Source organism: Stigmatopora argus, chromosome 7 (assembly GCF_051989625.1).
Source record: "Stigmatopora argus isolate UIUO_Sarg chromosome 7, RoL_Sarg_1.0, whole genome shotgun sequence".
NCBI lineage: Eukaryota > Metazoa > Chordata > Actinopteri > Syngnathiformes > Syngnathidae > Stigmatopora > Stigmatopora argus.
Window position 1 is genome coordinate 11,250,042 of NC_135393.1, and position 19,177 is coordinate 11,269,218.

Consider the following 19,177-nt stretch of genomic DNA (forward strand, 5'->3'; position numbering starts at 1 on the left):
TAAGAGAATAATTCAAGTGCCTGTTTTAGCCTGAAGCATTAATAATAGCTTTAGAAGGGCAAAATACTACAAAATGTCTCCTTGCATACTACTAGCTGGGTGGTAAAATGAAAAGAACTCAGAGAGTCAGGTGGGATTCTTGGGCTTATGCGGGGGAGAATATATCTGTACGGGAAAGAATGTGGAGATGTGTTGTTTTTTTTTACAAACATGAGTTGTCTGCACTAACGAAAGCCAAGGTTAAAATGGCGTCACCTGGACCAGACCAAAGAACGTGACAGCCTGATATGGACATTGAAAGACCGCCTGGAAGGGGCATGACTAGAACGCCCCAGATCATTCTATGTGTTTTATTTGTTTATCCCACTGTAAGGCACTTGAAATGCCTTAGGACACATGTATCAAAGTGGCAGCCCGGGGGCCAAATCTGGCCCGTTGCATCATTTTGTGTGGCCCGGGAAAGTAAATTATGAGTGCCGACTTTGTGTTTTAGGATCAAATTAAAATGAAGAGTATAGATTTATATTACATTTCCTGATTTTTCCCCTTTTAAATCAATAATTTTAATTTTTTAATCATTTTTTTCTGTGTTTTTAGTTCAAAAATCATTTTGTAAAATCTAAAAATATATAAAAAAAGCTAAAATAAACATTGTTTTAGATCTATAAAAAACTGAATATTGAGAGCTTTTAATCCAGTTCTTTTAATCCATTTATAAAAAAAAAAATCTTAATATTATATCTAAAATGGTCCGGCCCACATGAAATCGAGTTGACGTTAACGCGGCCCGCGAACCAACCGAGTCTGACACCGCTGCCTTAGGAGTTTATAAATCTTAGCTAGGCTGTGGGAAAGTAATAATAATTTCCTGTATAACTAGATTTTACACAGGTCAAGGTAATATCAGCCTGAACTCGAATATTATCGGAAGAAATTGCAATCTGTGTGAGTTGTTATTCATTAATTTTTAACTTTCTACTGTGGGGGCTACTAGGGGAGACCCGGATTTTCATACAGAGTTTGTTGTGTGTAAGCGTCTTACATTTCCGTGATGGTCTCTGGTAGGTTGGTGGGTATTTCTGTCAAACCCTTCCCTCTGCAGTCCACAATGTTGTTGCTGCAAGTGCACGACTCAGGGCACTGCAACACGCTGCAGGACGAAGACGATGACTGGTAACCTACACGGAGACACGTTCTCAACATTGTGCTTTACTACTACGAATAAAAGCTTGCAGTGTACATTTCGGCAAAGAGAATGAAAAAGCGAAACAATTTCAAGTGGCAGAAAGATGATTGTACTCTGTATCAATTGTGTTTGGGACATTAACAGGTGTAACGCGTGTGGTCAATACGAAAATATGGACAGGAAGTTGAATACTTGCCTTCATCCGCATCTTGAAAAGGATGAGCGAGAGACAGTCAGGAAGAACAAATAAGACAAAGTACAAATGTTTTGCAACGCATGCAAAATTCAGTACAGAAAGCACACAGAGCATTCTAAGCATGGTCATTTAACTAAGAATTTTCATACCCGTCAACCTCGGCCAATTGCTCCCCTTATTAATGATTGTAATTCCCCTTATTTAGCGATAATAAACCGTAGAAATGCAACGCGGGACATATTTGCTCACATAGAGCGTACTTAAAAGTCTAAGATTTTCCCCAGAGTGGACATAGTCTCTAATCAGCCTTTTGTATGCCCTATATTCAAGATTCTGTAGATGTCACTGTATGACACTGACAGCTTGACTGTCTGTATACATTGCTTGCTGACCCGCTATATTTATTTAGTGAAAAGGCGGACGGGTGAAAGGGGAATGCGCATATCAATGTTTTCGTCTGCTACCTGTGATCGAGACGATCGGGATCAGAGCCGAAATGGTTAAAACGAAATGGGTTTTACAAAAACCGTAATTAAAAAAAATCCCGTACAAAAGTTGTTATACGGCATAAACAATTTGAAATAATAAAAAAATGCTTTTTTAGGGGCGATTTCAACTCTTTCAGTGCCATTGAGTTTGATAGACGTCCAATCACAAAAAATTAAATTGTGTGACCATCACCTAATTTCATTGGCACAGACAAACTATTGAAAAAAAGTGTGTCTCATAGTCCATGACAATCTCGTATTTCTGACATTGTGTGTGTGTGTAAGCAGAACCTCTGCGGATTGAAAATGGAGCACTTCTTTTTGCATTGCTCCAGGACTCGCTTAATAATAATAATTTAAAAAAAATCAATAAAACAACTGAATTCGTATAATGTCCCTTCCTGGTCTAAACATCCTATTTAAGCCACAGTTAATACGGCGATTATCCAGCTTACCTGTGCAGACAAATTCCTTCTTCTGTACTTCTGCAACATTGTGCCCCCTCAAGTGTGGAGGGGCCATGCACTGAGTGTAAAGTCCCAGACGAGGGCGCTGCCTCAGCCACTCCGACAGCCAGGCCACGTGGCAGTCACATTGCAGATTGTTGGAGTGCAGGCGACTGGGGGCACGGGGCGGGGGGGAACAGACAAGCAGAGAAGTGGCAAGATGAGCAAGATGAGGTGATGGATGGCAGGAGAGGGAAAAAAATGGATTTGAGGATGTGCGGCAAGGGAAAAGGCAGGTAGACGATGGAGGAAAGGTGACGTGAAGCAATCAATTGTGCAAACAAGCAAGGTCAGGTGAAACACTCGACCCTGGGGATGCGGCTGCGATGTAAACTTACAAGGTCCTCAGCTTGGGCATGTGATTGAAACTGGCCACCGACAGTCGGCTGATGTTGTTGTTGTTGAGGGTGCTGGGAGGAGAAAAGGATAACGTCACTGTCATTCACTTTCCTCTTGGCAATTAGAAAATGCAGCCTTGTGAATCTGATTGATCGTCGAGGAGAACGCCTTGCGACATTGCCAAAACCTGCCTTGCATCAACAATGAAAGGCGTACGGTGTAATAAAAGAGTTGCTTTTTGGATGGGAGGGTTCGGCTTTTCAAAATTGTTTCAAATTTGACGTCATCTTGCTGCCATTAAACATTTTATTTGGCATGTTCTAAACATTCTATGATGCACATTGAACTAATTGCCGACCATTGATGATCGATGAACCAGGTCCGCTCTAAAAATGAAGTGTTTTAATTTGGCCACACAGTCCCTGGCATTTTACCATTTGCAACACTGAAACTCGGCGAAACAGATCAACAACGTTTCAGATGCGGTAACTGCTCTAATGTTCATATATTTTCTGTACCGCTTATCCTCACAAGGGTCACGGGGGTAATTTAATGTTATTGAATAAATGAAGCACTCCTTTTGCCAACAGTAACATTACCAAAATGTATTCTGATAACAGATTGTGTACTTCCAGATGTAAGCCATTGAGCACAATTAAGGCATCTGCTAATATTGGCTTCTTGTTCAAATATAAATAAGATCATCAATCATTTGAGAATCCAGTCTGGATACGTTAAAAGGTCTATTAATTCACCCCTTTGCAGCTTCAGTCTAATGTACTTACGTAGACTAAAATGAACTGTTACTCACAGTACTTCCAGATCGCGTAATGCTCTGAAGGCTCCATCTTCGATACAGCTGATGTGGTTGTAGTCCAGCTGGCTGCACACATAAGAGACAAGTTGTCTTTTGTTAAATGCTAATATGCCTCACAGAGAGCGTACGCTCAGGGAAAGTCAAGCCAAGTGTAATTGCCGCGTCTCTTGTCTCCAGGTCTCTTTGTTCTATGCTTTTTTTTTTCTTTCTTCTTCTTCTCCTGTATGCACTCCCTCTTCTTCTACACTATATGATTCTTCATTTGTATGCATTACCCTTTCCCCCGCTCTCTCTCACTCTATCTCTTTACCACACAGACAGTTTCCTGTCTATTTTTCATAATTGCGTAATGTTAGAACAAATTGAAGCTGAACAATCCATTTCCATTCAAAAGCCTGCTGCGAAAATGGTTTTACATGTGAAATCAACAATTATCCCCAACCACCATAACTCTAACTGAGACAAAACAGAGATAAACAACTGCAGGAACACCATTTACCTCCAGAGTGCATTTAAACCCACAAACAGCACACACACACACACACACACACACACACTCCAACACACACCGATAAGGAGTTATTAACGAACAGTCAATACAAGCAAGCAGGAGGCACATGACATTTAAGGCAATTAAATATTGATGTACTGGCGCATTAGTAAACATGGCGGAAAGACGTGCAAGACACACACACACACAGATGGCGAGGTAGACACGCACTCACATGCACACACACACTGAAGCTGAAAACATTTTTGCCAAGTGGCGCCAACTTACAGATTCTTTATTTCCACAGCTCCCCTGAAGGCTTTCCTGGGCACCCCTTGGATTTGGTTCTCGCTGAGATCACTGGACAAAGTGAAAGGGCAGACAGAGAGACGGAGACAAGACAAGACAGGGGGCAGAGGGTTATTATAGCTGAGCCATTTCACACACACTTGCTTATAACGCTACCTATTGCAAATATAGGCAGAGGCCAGATGAGCATACACAGCACACCTTTCCCAAAAAGTGTGGAGGAGAGTAAGTAACTATGCCGTCTGCATTTTTACAGTCACTCAATTCTATTATTTGACTTAAAATCCAGCACCATTGAACCTAAGCAAATGTTCACCGAACCTTTAGAGGGCACTAGTGACCTCCAATTCCCTGAAAGCTAGCCACGCTGTGCTCAGTCGGAGTGATGTGACAAATAAGGGCATATGTGTGAAGGAGTGATGATAAAAGTAGGGCAAACAGATGAGAAAACAATGTTACAATGTTAATAAATGTTTAACACGTTAAATTGTCCAATGCAAGCTTGTAGTGGAAATATTTTTACAACATGATGCATTCTCATTTGATTATTGTTTCCCAACCTTTATTGAGCAAGGGTACACAAGCAAATATCACCCCACAATGACTAGATATGAATGCCACGGAATAGTGGACACAGGTTTTGGAAGCAGTGGCTCTCTGATCTTGGACGAGATGACATTTGTGCGTGTCCTTTTATTATTTTCCCATTTTATTCGCTTTTCAATAAAATGCTCTGTACAAACTGCACATACTTTGACCTTGACACCGACACCAAGCAAATGTCATAAAAGGTTGATTATAAATAAATAATTACGTAATTTCAATGACCATTTGTTTCAGCCACCCTGGGCAAAAGAGAAAATTTGTTATGATATAACTTTCCTGGTGAAAAGCAACCACTCATAGTAACTTATATTGCCTATCACTGTATGTTGCCAGGATGGGGCGATACACTTAAACTCATGATACGATGCATCTTTATATGTCATTGTGTCAATACGGCACTATATCAAAATATGTTAAAAAATAAACCATGTACCTAATTAAAACTTAGTTTTTTTGGGTGGCACATGCAAATGCAAATGCAGACTATAATATGCGTTAAAGCAATGGCGATCACTCAACATTGTGTAGATTTCTGGCTGTGAAAGAATGTCATCAAGAAGTAGTGAAATAACCAAACACTGCGGGAAAGCCATTATTTCTAAATAAGAATGAATGGTTCGGTAGTTCCCACTCACGGTTTAGTTGCTGAGTCAGTAAAACGGCTTGACTTAAATATTTGTGGGCTATAGTTGTCAAATCATGTGCCAGTCCAACTAATCTAACTTTGCGCCGTGTGCGGTCGATTGGTCACCGGTCTTTTGGTCGTCGGTCTTTTGGTCGTCGGTCTTTTGGTCGCCGGTCTTTTGGTCGCCGGTCTTTTGGTCGCCGGTCTTTTGGTCGCCGGTCTTTTGGTTGCCCGGACCGCGACAACGGGCGACCAAAAGACCGGCGACCAAAAGACCGACGACCAAAAGACCGACGACCAAAAGACCGACGACCAAAAGACCGGCGACAAAACAAGGTAAAACAACACGGTCTAGGCATCAATAAAAGCCAACAATGGCCATGAGCAGTTTCATGGAGCCGACGTGTGAGTGTATAAGAGTTTGTATGTACATGAGTTGTCCCCTGAGGAAGGGACGTCAGTCAGGGTCTTAACAAGTTCTCCAACAAAACACAATAAAAGTCTGGGAAATTTGGAGCTTTTCTTTAGCCTAATAATTAATAGGGCATCAAGTATGACTAAGTAATAATTCACAGTTTGTATTTAGGGAATTTGAGCAACGATTTAAATGGTAATTATCACTTACCTCCCGGGCGACCAAAAGACCGGCGACCAAAAGATCGGCGACCAATCGAGCGTGTACCCTTTGCGCGATATACCGGTACACAATATTTTGTCCAAAATTCCATATGTTGGTGTCCTATTTTGTCGTAAATATTCACTTTGCGGGAAAGCACCCCTTAATTTAGTAACGGACGCACGCACACTGATAGTGAGTGCGCAATCTAATAGTCACAACAAATGAGGTGTTAATCATATCATCGTAGGCACAGAGACACGCCGCTATAAATAAAGGCAAGTAAATGAGATTGTGTGGCCGAGAATGGATGCAGCTGCTAGGAGACGTAAGGAACATGTCAAGGCGGCGTTTCTCCGCAAGGGGAGAGAAACTGGATGCTGAATGGAAAAAGGCCGAGAGACCTCTGCGTGTTTGTGTCGTTAGCCGTCAGGCTAATCCGAGCCACGTTCCAGACAGACGACTTGACCTTTCACCACTGACCCCCACCCAGCAGCACTCAAAGCTCTTGACCCCTACTGATGCTCCATGACCTTTGGTGTACTAATCGGCTAACAGCTAATGCCAGGAGAGATTCCTGGGATTCTTGAGAGTGCGATTTTACAGTTTGCCACTCAGGTGTCGTCCACCTCGTCAACCTGTTGCAGCTGCAATTTATGAAGAATGAACACTAACATATGTATGCGTATGCATATGCATGTAATATGGAGCCAATTAAGTTAAAAGTGTGATCAAAATCTTCAACACAGCATTAAACTTAGGGAGGTTGAGCGACACACAACGTTTGGTATAGGATTATGATATAAAACATTATATTTTAAATCATTTTATTGGGGAAAATTAATAGAAAATTCGTTTTTTTTAAATTTAATTTTAAGTATCACCATTTTTTTCCCCAGGGGAAACATTACATATAGTCAGTCTTTGATACTTTTTTATGCTATTCGTTTTAATTAATAATTTACACGTAATATTGGAATATATTGTTCAGGTTAATCATTTTGGATGATAATTCATTTCTGTTATTCTCTACAATTTCTTAGTTTCAAATAACTCCTTGTCCTTGACGCCTGTTCACAACTAATCTGCATGTTTTGAATTTGGTTATGTTACAACGATATTTCAAAATAGAATAGATTATTATTGATAAGTACAAGTTCATGTTCCAAAGCTCTCTGATGGTTTTCAATTTTAGTACGATCTTCTTTGGACTTTATAAATTCATTTAAAATGACTTTAGTTCTTTACATCACACAAAATACAAACACACATACTCCTAGCCTTTGGATATCTAAACACACAGATTGTATACAGATTGGCCAGTCTGAATGAAATGGAGTGTATCCTGAAAGAGTTTTTACAGGACCAGAGGGGCTTTGGAAAGAGAGCCATGCCCTTTTAACTGCTGCTATTCTGGAAGCAAATAAACAAACAGCCTGCTCCTTAACACCACAGAAAGAAAGTTCAAGCTACTGTCTGGATTCACACTGTTTATTTAAAGTGCTAATGGAAATAAAGCATTATTCTTCTTAATAAGGCACACTATTTCATATGTTTCTATATGCAGGTGACCCTCGTGACACAAGCACCTCACCTTACAAGTTTTTCACCATACCAGCATTGCAGTTACAGTTTGCCTCTAAGGCATTTTTTAAAACATTTGTGGAGAAATGGTAAACCCCAAGTTATCCTCTCTTGCACTTGTTGGCTTCCGTTTTCTTTCACCCGCCCCCACAGTCTCCCTTTCTTTCACCCCACTCTTCCTCTTTCCCCTAATTTGACATGTTTTTTAGACTTCCCCGAGGTTTCACCCCTAACCTCTGCACCCCCATGCGCCTAAACTAGGAGGTTACCTTCATTAAAAGAGGCTCCAACTGCGCCCAGTGTGCGCGTGGGTGTGAGCATTTGTGTGTGTGTATGTGTGTGTTTTTGTTTGATCAAACCGGAGGTATGAAAGCCACACAGGAACTATATCACGCTGCCAAGCTTGGAACCCCCTCTGAAAGTGGAAGTACAGTCCACGACTGCTGCAAACACGCATATGCACACACTCATACACACAAGACGCTGCTAAAACATTAATTATCAAATATGTATTAAAAAAAAAGATGATTATGATAGTTATAGAACCAGAAATAGAAAAAAGTATAGTACTCCACATCGCTTTTACGGTTGAATTCAACAAGGTTAAAGCCAGCATGTTTTTCAATTTGTTGGTAATTCTCTCTTTTCACCTCCATATTTGTGCCAAGTGCCATCAAGTTTATAGGCTATTTTATTTCATATTTTTCTCATAGTCTAAAGGTAAATTGACTGTCACTTAATTCCTGTGTAAATATTTTTGCCGCCAGTGACCCATGATGCCTTTTTAAATACAAACATAAAAAAGCTTTTATGATTATTTTAGTATTTGCACCAGTGGCTGCATTTCTTTATCTATAAAATAAATAAATAAACAACAACCATACAGTAACTACAAACATTTATCCTGCAGATTAATTATTATGTTGTCTTTTACCCCTGTTTAGTGTTTTTTCCCTCCTTTAGTGACATGGAGAGTGTGCATAGATGTGTATGCACATGTGCTAGAGCAAGGGTGTCAGACTCGGGTTAGTTCGCGGGCCGTAACATCAACTTGATTTCACGTGGGCCGGATCATTTTAGATATAATATTTAGATTTTTTTTATATAAATGGATTAAAAGAACTGGATTAAAAGCCCTGAATATTAATTTTTTTATAGATCTAAGACAATGTTTATTTTATCTTTTAAAAAAAATATATTTTTAGATTTTACAAAATGATTTTTGAACTAAAAACACAGAAAAAAATGGATTAAAAATTTACAATTATTGATTTAAAAGGGGGAAAATCAGGAAATTTAATATACATCTATACTCTTCATTTTAATTTGATCCTAAAACTGAAAGTTGGCACTCATGATTTACTTTCCCGGGCCACACAAAATGATGCAGCGGGCCAGATTTGGCCCCCGGGCCGCCACTTTGACACGTGTGCTAGAGTCAGGTCAGGTCTCCCATGTGAAGAGTATAGCGCTGCTTTTCCAGTCTTTTCAGAGAAAAAGAGGCTTTTGACGCCCTGTGTGTGTTAGAAGAGACCTGGCCATAAAGGAAGGCAACTCAATTCTCACACATGCACCCTCCCTTCCTCCCTTATTCACACACGCACACTCTCGTGCTTACTGTTACACTGTTACTACTGTTTCTGAAAATCTTTTGTGTGCGATTTTACTGCCACAACATTCTTCCCATGAGGAACAAACCAGCTCTCCCATGTGTGGCAGGCTACGAGCCTAATCATTTTGGTTCAAAACCCTATTCCCAGACCTTAATCCTATTAAGTATAAGAATGTATACATGTGCAAAGATCATAGTTGTAAAGTTTGAAAAAAAAAATGTATAATGAGGGACGGAGGGGGTACATTGAATTTAGGATGGAGTGTTTTCCACCATCCATCATGCAACGTAGTGGGCGTTTACATGTGCGTGGGGGTGTATATGCGTGTGTGTGTCCTTCCGTCCATTCAGGGGAGAAATGCCATGAAGTGGACCCCTGAAGATCACACAAGTGTGAGCAATTAGAAGGAGATCGACTCCAAAGAAAAAGATGGAGGACAGAGAAGAAAGGAATGGGAAGAGGCAAACCAAAGTGATTTTAGTAGATGTACTATACGTGTATATACAGCTATCCAATCCAATATCTTATGGAGGTCCTAAAAGAACAATGATTAAATTAGTTGTGACACTATCTGGTGTTAAACATTTATTAAGCAGTAAGCAGGCATGGACCCACAAAAGTCAATATTGACTTGTCTGTTTGAGTGATAGATTGTCTGCATGCCTCATTCGCCATCATGCATTACATTAATACTTTAAATGCCAAGTACAACAGTTGCCGTGGATACGACATTGAGGTTGGACACCTTTTTAGGTGTCCCCAGTCTGCTGACCAGACTGGAGACACACCCTGCCTTCAAAAATACTATGTGTGGATATGTTTGGCTCCTGCATTGTGACATGGACTTGCACTCTCTGTTTTTTATTTGTGGTAAAAAAAATGACCTATGCATCCCACTATGAGGCAGTGGAAGCCTTACTTTGCTCATCCATTCAAAATGGGGAGAATTTTGTCCAGGTACAAATAAAGGATAATTTTAATTGCAATTAATATCAAGACATTCTGATTAATTGCATTCTCATACACAAAATTCAATGATGAACTCGAAAGTATTCCACTGTACAGCACGCTATGTTAAATGTAAGGCTGCAATATAATGGAAAATGACTGATTTTCTGTACCGCTTATCATTGCAACGTTCACAGGGGGTGCTGGAAACTATCCCAGGCAGGGGACATTCTGAATTGGTGGCCAGCCAATTGCTGGTCGCAGGGAGACGTCTCACACTCATATACAGTGGTACCTCGAGATACGAGCTTAATCCGTTCCGGGACTGAGCTCGTATGACAAGTTACTCGTAACTCGAGGTAAAGTTTCCCATTGAAATGAATGGGAAACAAATTAATTCGTTCCAACTCTCTGAAAAAAACACCAGAAACAGGATATTGGATTGAAAAAAAAAGTTTTATTTCTTATAATTCGCCATATATTGACAAAGTAATAAATAACGAGTGGTTTAATAGAAATAAAGTGTTTAATCTAACTAAAATTGGCCGGATTTCGCCGAGGGGAGAGGGGCTTCGGTTTTTTTTTTCCTCCACACAACGCACTCGTAAACAGAACAAACACTCCACCCTCACGTTCGCTATCGATGGGCTGTTTGCTGTCGTACTATTCCCTTCAAAATATTCCGAAAATGATGCACACAAATGTCCTCACAATCGGAGAACGCACGACCACTTGCCAACGAGCAGCAAGCAGTCTTATCAGCGATCGCACCGCTGCTCATGAGAGCTTCCGAGGCGCTGGCTAGCGGCTCATTTTAGCTTGTAGCATCTGTGTTCGCATCCCCTCGAACGGCGACTATGATAGAGTTGCTACCGGGGATGCTGTTGCGAGCCAGTGCCCCCGATGTTCTTATGAGCAGCCAACGAGCAGAGTCTTTTATCAGCGATCGCCCCGCTGCTCATGGGAGCTTCAGGGGCGCTGGCTAGCGGCTCCTTTTAGCTTGTAGCATCTGTGTTCGCATCCCCTCGAACGGCGCCTATGATAGAGTTGCTACCGGGGATACTTTTGCGAGCACGAGTATACTTCATTACCCAGAAAGCCCTCTTTTCACCGCGCATGCGCGTTGTGCGTTTCCTGGTCTGAATAGCTCATCCGGTGCTCGTAAATATTGTTATACACGAAAGATATGCCAAAAAAAATGCCATGGCAACCTGGCTTGGTCGCATCACGAAACTTTGACCGCATCACGGGCGAATTATTCGATCGAAATTTCCCCCGTAAGACGAGCATTCCGTATGACGAACGGTCGTATGACGAGGTACCACTGTATAGGGGCAATTAAGAGTGTTCAAGCAGGGTACCCTGCATGTTTTTGGGATGTGGGAGGAAACCAGAGTACCCGGAGAAAACCCACGCCAAGCCCGGGGATATATGTAAACTCTACACGGGAAGGTCCAAACCTGGGATCGAACTCTCGAGGCCAGCTGACTTGAAAGACTGCTTGTGGTCATGTCTCTGTTCATTCTCAGTCATTTAGGTCATAGTAATGAGAAAAGTTTAAAAAAATAATAATAAAAACAACACTGTCCTTTCGATGACTGTGTTCCCTTGGGGGTGGGGTTTAAGAATTGGGTGTTGTTTGTGTCCAGTGTGGCTGGTAAAATGACCGTCCTGCATACCAATCAGTAGTTCGCTTGTCTTGAATGTGGCAATCTCTTGGGGCAGGAGATGTCCTGGTATTGTTTTAGGAAGACTGCGCCTTTGCCTCATGTACTTTAAAGTACCACTCTCACCTAAGGGGGTACTTTACTGAATTCAATAGATTGGACTTTACTGAGCCACAACCCTAGTTCTTCAGCTTGTATAATAAAGTAAAAAAAAAGAAGCGCAAAACTGAGTTTTAATCTCATTTTGCCTTTGGCAAGGTAGCCAGAGTCAGTTAACAGAAGCTTTTTTTTGGCCACAATGCCCTGAACTCTGTAGTTTTAGCTGTTCTTTTTTCCAAACCATTCAATCGCTTTTATCGGAACAATGGTTAATCGTGTTGTTTATGAACTATAATGGTTAATAGGTGTTGTGTAGAAAATTGTTGGATAAAAGCACAAGCCTTGATGAATTTCCATCTGATCATCTGGTGGGGCTGGCAGAGAATACAAATGCTCGCTGCCAGAATTTCAGTCAAAATGGATTGGACGTCTATCACCGTCAATGATAGCCAAAGAGTCCATTTCAGACATCAAAAGGAACATGTTTTTTTTGGACGGTGAAGTCTGGGCGGCCAGGGAAGAAAACCTTAACATTGAGGTTTACAGAAAACCTGTCCACACAGAACGGTACCTCATCTTTGATTCCCATAAGCCCCTGGAACATAAACTACAAATGATGGGAAGCCTTGAAGACCGAGCACAAGAAAATTCTATATTCGGCTCTTACTAACTGTGGGTAACCGAACTGGGCCTTTGTCATATCCGTGTAGACAAGAAGGACAAAAGAGATGGAATGTGCTAGTCAACTACGTGGTTGGACATTGGAAAAACTCTGAAAGTTTGTCTCCAAACATAACATTCCAATGCATTTCAACCTCGCTGACACCCTCCGATAAAAGCTGGTTCAACCCAGAGAAACCTGTAATGTTGTCTATGCCATACAGATTGCAATGACCTCTGAATTGGAGAGACATAGGAGTTATTGTACAAAGGGATGTCACAGCATCACTGGGTTGCTTCTTTGAATTCACGATCAACAGCTCATTTGCATCTGCTATGTAAGTTGTGTTTCATGAACAAGAGCAGACAATAAAAACAATGCCGTAATCTTGACTCCCCCAGAGACTCCTCACCTTCAAAAATAAAACACAAGCTGACTTTTGGAGTAAACATGAAGCAGATTCAACAGCAAGAACAGGTCTTTCCTTGATTTAACTGTTGCTGGTCTCTTCATCCGTTTTAGACAACTGGCCCAAGTATTTTGGTTAAAGCCACCAGGGTTTTGTTTCATGCATTTGCAAAATCTCAGTGAATAGATGGACAGATAAAGCATGTACTAAAAAAAAAGAAGAAACCGGTAATGGTAGAGGTCACGGTCGTATATAAATAGGGATTTAAGAGACTATAAAGATTTCTATGAGATTTTTATTGTGTGGGAATCTTTTGGATTTATGCCCTGTGCAAACATCTTAGGAATGGCTGTTTTTTTCTGCGTGTGGTGTCTTTCTTAAAAAAATGAAACAACCACACTTGCACAGCAGATAAGTTGGAGTTTTTGTTTCCCAGAAGACACAGGCAATTTTTTTAAACACTTACACGTGCACAATTTTAACAAGTTTTGAATGTGTAAAAATTCAATCAAAGCAGTGGATATTCCTAATAATTTATATGAACTTAATGTTTTTTATGAACAACCAAAAAGCTTGCATGTCCCATACTGGCTTACTCTGAACCTACAGACAACAATAAGTCCACAATTAATTAATGGAGTTCGTCAGCCCTGAGACAAAAAGCAAAAACAACAACTTTTAGCATTTATGCTAAAACATAACATGGATAGAATATACATACCAGATTTCATTGTGTACTGTTCACTGATAACGGAGGAGTAGCCCATTTAAGTATGCAATAATTAATCGAATTAATCAGCACTGAGACAAAATAAATCAAATCTCGGTCCAGAGGATCAATGCTCATAACATCCCTAGAATACCTATTCAAAATCTTTCAGCTCTGTCCTTGAATGAGGGAGGGGGAGCAGCAAGAATAATAAAGCAAGTGACTTTTTGATCCCTCCCTCCAGGCCTTGTAAAAAGTATAATCAAAAATGTCAGCGTTTGCAAAATAAAGGCTTTACGTGACTGTTTTCTATCTGTAAAGTTAACAAATTCCTGTTCATGACAAAGCGATTGCTTTGCATCCGCCTGGATTGCGCAAGTATAGGTAATAAAAACCTCAGTAGGTCGACAGGTCATCACGTTTTAGTATCTGGTCGTCCTTTTTATCCATCCTTCCCTTCGGCCACTACTTTGTCTCATCCTCAAAACTCCCCACCCTGAACCAGCCTTCCATACCCTGTTCCCCGTGTAATGAGTTTAATCCATCAGCAGGACAGAATTAATCGTATTCCGATAACAGCGCTCAGTCATTGCTCGCCGGCGTTCTGTCTGCGAGTCGATAGCGCTCAATCTAACACCTACACGCTGACTATGTCAGCACGCCGGTGTGCATTTCCATGTGTGAATTTAAAGAACCAGCTCAGCACTATAAGCAAATGTACTTGCGGCCTCCGCCTGGTCGAGTGTCCAAGACACACACGACGTAGACACAGAGCGATGCACCACAGCTAAAAGAGCCACGGCGGGACCTCCTGCCAGACCACTTGGTGGCCACATGACATCATATCCTTTTCCTGTTTGCCTTTCACATGCTCGATACTAAATAGAATAGATAAATAAATAGCTTGTGACAGCACACAGACGCATGGCCCTCCATTTGCGTGTTAGTATAAGTGCATACGTGTGTGTTTCAGCCGCATGTTTGAACTGTTACAAACTCCATGACCCAATAAACTGTGGCAGCTTCCTCCCTTAATCGTCTGCATCATTCCCAGAAAATGGCAGGGTCCAGTCGGCGTATTGTGGTGGTATCTAAAAATATTTTGCTTTTCTCTCTAGTTGTCCTCCCTGAACTGAACCTCAGTTTCATCCATCAATCATAAACGTTCTCTCCTGCCCATCACTCGCTGACGGCGCGCTCACTCTTGTCATCCATCAGTCATCCCCTCATTCGCTCCAAATATCAGACACTTTCCAGCTCTTTCGAAAGACCCAAAAAATGGAAGATAAAATTTGCAACAGCAGAAATTTAAAGACGGTAGGAGTGAATATGTTCAGCCACGTTCAAATGCTGCAAGATTGTCTTTTACTGCGGAATCGCAGTCAATTACTGCCGTTGACGGTGATGGACGTCCAACTCATTGCCCTTGAGTGTTCCCTGTGTTGACTGACAGCAGAGCTCTGGAAGAGAGCTTTTGTGGTTTATGAGAATTTGTCAGGAATGAAGGGCAAAGTAGCATATTAGTGGCATAACCGCAGTGTTTGTATTGTGTGCCTGTAGGGGTGTGTACGTGTGTGAACAAAAACTGCAAACCGGGATTAATCACACAGAACAGAAGTAAATGCGCACACGCAAGTACGTCATAAGCCATCCTGATGCAAACTGTCTATTTGCAGCACTTGGACTTCACATTTTCCAACCAGAGAAACTCTTCCTCACGTCTTAGTTGCATTTGGCCTGTGTCAAGTTTTCATTTATTTTCAAACATGCAGGAAATGAACAAAATAGGCGTGCAAGGTGGCTTGAATCTGTCCCTAAATGTACTCTCTGCAGTCATAATGTATTGCCAAAGGGGAAGTTTTGGGATTTACTGACTCTTCTTACAGATTTTCAGGGTCAAAAGGTAATTAAATATATAATATATATATTGTATATATAAAATAATTAAAAATACCTATTTATTTATGTCTAAAATGTCTTTTCCTGTGTCTGTATTCACACCCTCTTGCTACTGTGACAATGAAATTTCCCAAATACGGGATGAGTAAAGTTATCTAATCTAATCTAATTAGTCGCAAAACGGTGTCCAAAAATGACACGTTATGGATTTAGCACTGTAACTTTGCAATTTTTACCTTTTCTTTTTAAAGTAGTCAGCACCTATTTTGTTGAATCCAAGTCTTTTCATAACACACCCAGAAAAATACATCACATTTACCAACACAAAAATCCTGTCAATGACCTACAAGTTTTTTTTCATCGACCCTTGAGTTAGACATTGGTGTTAGAGCAACAAGGACTGATGCGTAAGTAGCTGAGTGATTCATCCTCTAAACCAGGGGTGTCCAAACTACAGTTTGCAGGCCGTTTTCTCTGCCTGCAAATAGTAAGCGCATGTATAAAAATGTGCTGGGTGGGGACCCATTTCAAGACATGGTGAGAAGTGGTCATTGAGGTTTCAGCAAAGGAGCAGAAGAAGGTCACGTTGGCGTATCTCATGGACTACTTTCCTCCCTAGTGGCAGCTCACTTGAACGCTAAGTGTGAGAATGAGCTACTCGTCAATCGTCCACTGGAGTGTTTAGCAAAATAAGCGATCATCACTCAGCCGCTTGGCTATTTGCGGGTGATTAGCCTATGAGAGTTTACAGCATTGAGTCGACACCTGCGCATTGCCTTTGGACCAGATGAGGAGGGGGGTGGTTAAAGGGCCAGATAAAAACACGGAGAGCATTTGTGACCGTTAAAAAGAAATTGAAGGAACCAACTGTCTGAAAGCAACGAGTTTGTGAATCCTTGTATCGATACTATACACCTCTTTGTCTTTCTCTAGCTCCGAATATATTCAAACCGCCAACATGCCGCCAGGCCGCTATTTGCCAGCTCCTGGCAATCACCGACTAGCTAAAATATTCCTCTTCAAATAGTTTCTTTCCGTCAATGTTGTCTTTCTTTCTTTCAGCACCACAGAGGCTCGGGTCGCACACACTTGTCGCCCTGGACCAGCTGTCCCGCACCATCTGTCCGTAGGCCCACACCGCAGCCCTGGCACTTGAAGGAGGCGCTTACTGGCATAGGCTAGGGCCTGAGAACAATTTGTGTTTATTGGGCTGTGTTAAAAAAATATATTGGTACGGTATGTTGAGATTGAGGGAGAGAATGGGTCTAAAAATATCACCAAAATGAACTTCAATGAGCTGAACTACATGTTTGGTTGTTGAGGATTTTTGTGTGTTTGCAGCAATTTTTTGGCATAATGCAGTTGGCAATACAAGGTGTCTGTGTGGTTTTTTTTGCGTGTCCGTGTGTGATAGCATATGTGCTGCATTCCTATGAGCAGCAGGTTGGAAAGATGGGCCATGAAGGCAAACAGTCTCCTGGGCACCAGCCAGACAATACAAAGTCACTTTCAAAGATGAACACACACAGTTTACATTCAACAATTCCATTTGTTATGTTTATTTTGTTCCCCCAGTTTTAAAAATGACGACATCACTATTGCTACAAAAACATTGCCCGAGCCAAGACATTTTAAAGCGATCCATTACGTGGCCATCTTTCACCAGTTGGCTACAGTGAAATGTAATTGTAACGGGTGTAAAAGTAAAAATAATCGTAATTTCCTCTTAAGACAGATTAATTCATTAAAATGAATGAATGTTGTAATAATTCACTGATTTGTACATTTCTGTGTCAGTGCTCAGTTTATAACTTTATATACATTCATACATACATTCACTCACATTGGCAAACCTAAGACTAAAAGCATCTGGTATTGAATCTGAAATCAGTCAATCATGTCACTCCATCATCACTTCAATGGCTCATCAAATTTGGGAGACTGCAGCCTACCGAAATCAAACCGAAATAACCCTTTTTCGCTCTACTGGAACCCTGAATGACAAGTAATCTTCTCATCAACTAGTCCTAAGTACTAAGAAAATACACTAGTTATCATTGTCCATCCGTTAATGTTCATGTAAATCAAGTTTTTCTAAATAGAGGGTCACAAACTAAAAAAGAAACTTTTTTTGATTGCCAAAAAGAGGCATTGAGTAGCTTATTAATTGTGACATATCCATCTATGTTATTTGCTAGAGAAAATGTCTTCCTGTTATGACCCATAAATCATGTATGGACATGGCTCATTTAGCATGGCGCACCTCATTTCCACAGGACAAGTAGAGACATTTGACTTGGGCGGCCGCGAAGCTAAGTGATGCCACTCTTCCATCGACCAAGCGCGGCAGTCGACCAGCTATTTGGTTTGAAATGTGAGCCACCTGGCTGCAAGCTCGTCCAAATATAGCTAATATGCTCCGGTCCGAGCTTGACGAGTGAATTTTGACAGGGTACATTCCGACACTGAGGGCGTAGGGGGCGCTAGTTAAGCTTACGGCCTGCTTTTTGAGGCCCGTTGACTAAATTAGATCAGCAGTGTCCGTGTGTGTGGATAATGCGTTGAACAGCTGTGAAGCACATACACAACCATCCACCCGCCAATACATGCTAACACAAATACACACATTTAAAGTGATTAACATGATCCTGCATTCTGAGCCCAGATCTCGTTGCAAAAGATGGACCGGTTTTTACATATTTAAGTGTGCTCAAGTACAGTAGGTGCTTGTGTAAAGAGACAATACTTGATCATATATTCAAAGTGAGGGGGTGTGCATGTCTGTGTAATGGATCAGGTCAAATGATGTAATGAAGCTGTAATAAGGCTGAAGCTTAACCCGGTTGAAGACAGAAACTGACCTCTTACCACTAGTGCGCATTCAAACACACACTTTCAATTCAAATTCCTTTCTCGATTCTCCCCGTTGCTCTAAAAGGGTTTCATCTTGTTCCTCTAGTGTTTCTCCTGATCTTACCACAGATATTTCTTTGATATTTCCTTCTTGTTCAAATTTTACCAGTCACTCATGTTCCTCGGTTTTCCACTTCCCCCTTCGCCCCGCTCCTCCTTTCCTCGCGACAATATAATTGCCTCAGTTTCTTTGTCTCGATGTCCTTTCCTGTCGACTGTGCCCATATCAGACTCAGTTTCTCCTTCCTGCATTCTTCTCCACTTCCTCTTTAACAGACTTTATTGACTCTAAGTCTCCTTTCCTCTTTCCTAAAACCTCTCTTGTCACTTTTCAATTCTTGGTGAACACCAATGGAGGTAAGCATACGGCCTTAAGTTGTCAAAGTTGCTCTGTTAGATGAAACCTTACAGTAACTCATTTGCTAAACTTAAAGGTTACTGAGCAGGAATCCATCCCACAATGGTCTACCGTCAGGAGAATGAACCATCAGTTGTTA

General features: G+C 41.2%; 1 protein-coding gene across 11 annotated transcripts in view; it reads right to left on the reverse strand.

Moving 5' to 3' along the window:
- The window catches only part of slit2 (slit homolog 2 (Drosophila)), an 86,742-nt gene that overhangs the window by 34,168 nt on the left and 33,397 nt on the right, over positions 1–19,177 (reverse strand). For 7 of the 11 annotated variants that reach the window (XM_077604656.1, XM_077604657.1, XM_077604660.1 and 4 more), the window contains exons 5-10: positions 4,311–4,382; positions 3,527–3,598; positions 2,715–2,786; positions 2,326–2,489; positions 1,383–1,394; positions 1,043–1,178 (exon numbers count right to left, since the gene is read on the reverse strand). In XM_077604656.1, coding sequence (XP_077460782.1) covers positions 1,043–1,178; positions 1,383–1,394; positions 2,326–2,489; positions 2,715–2,786; positions 3,527–3,598; positions 4,311–4,382 — 528 coding nt within the window. The remainder of the gene's footprint in view (positions 1–1,042; positions 1,179–1,382; positions 1,395–2,325; positions 2,490–2,714; positions 2,787–3,526; positions 3,599–4,310; positions 4,383–19,177) is intronic. The other 4 variants (XM_077604659.1, XM_077604654.1, XM_077604664.1 and 1 more) reach the window with 1 other exon arrangement.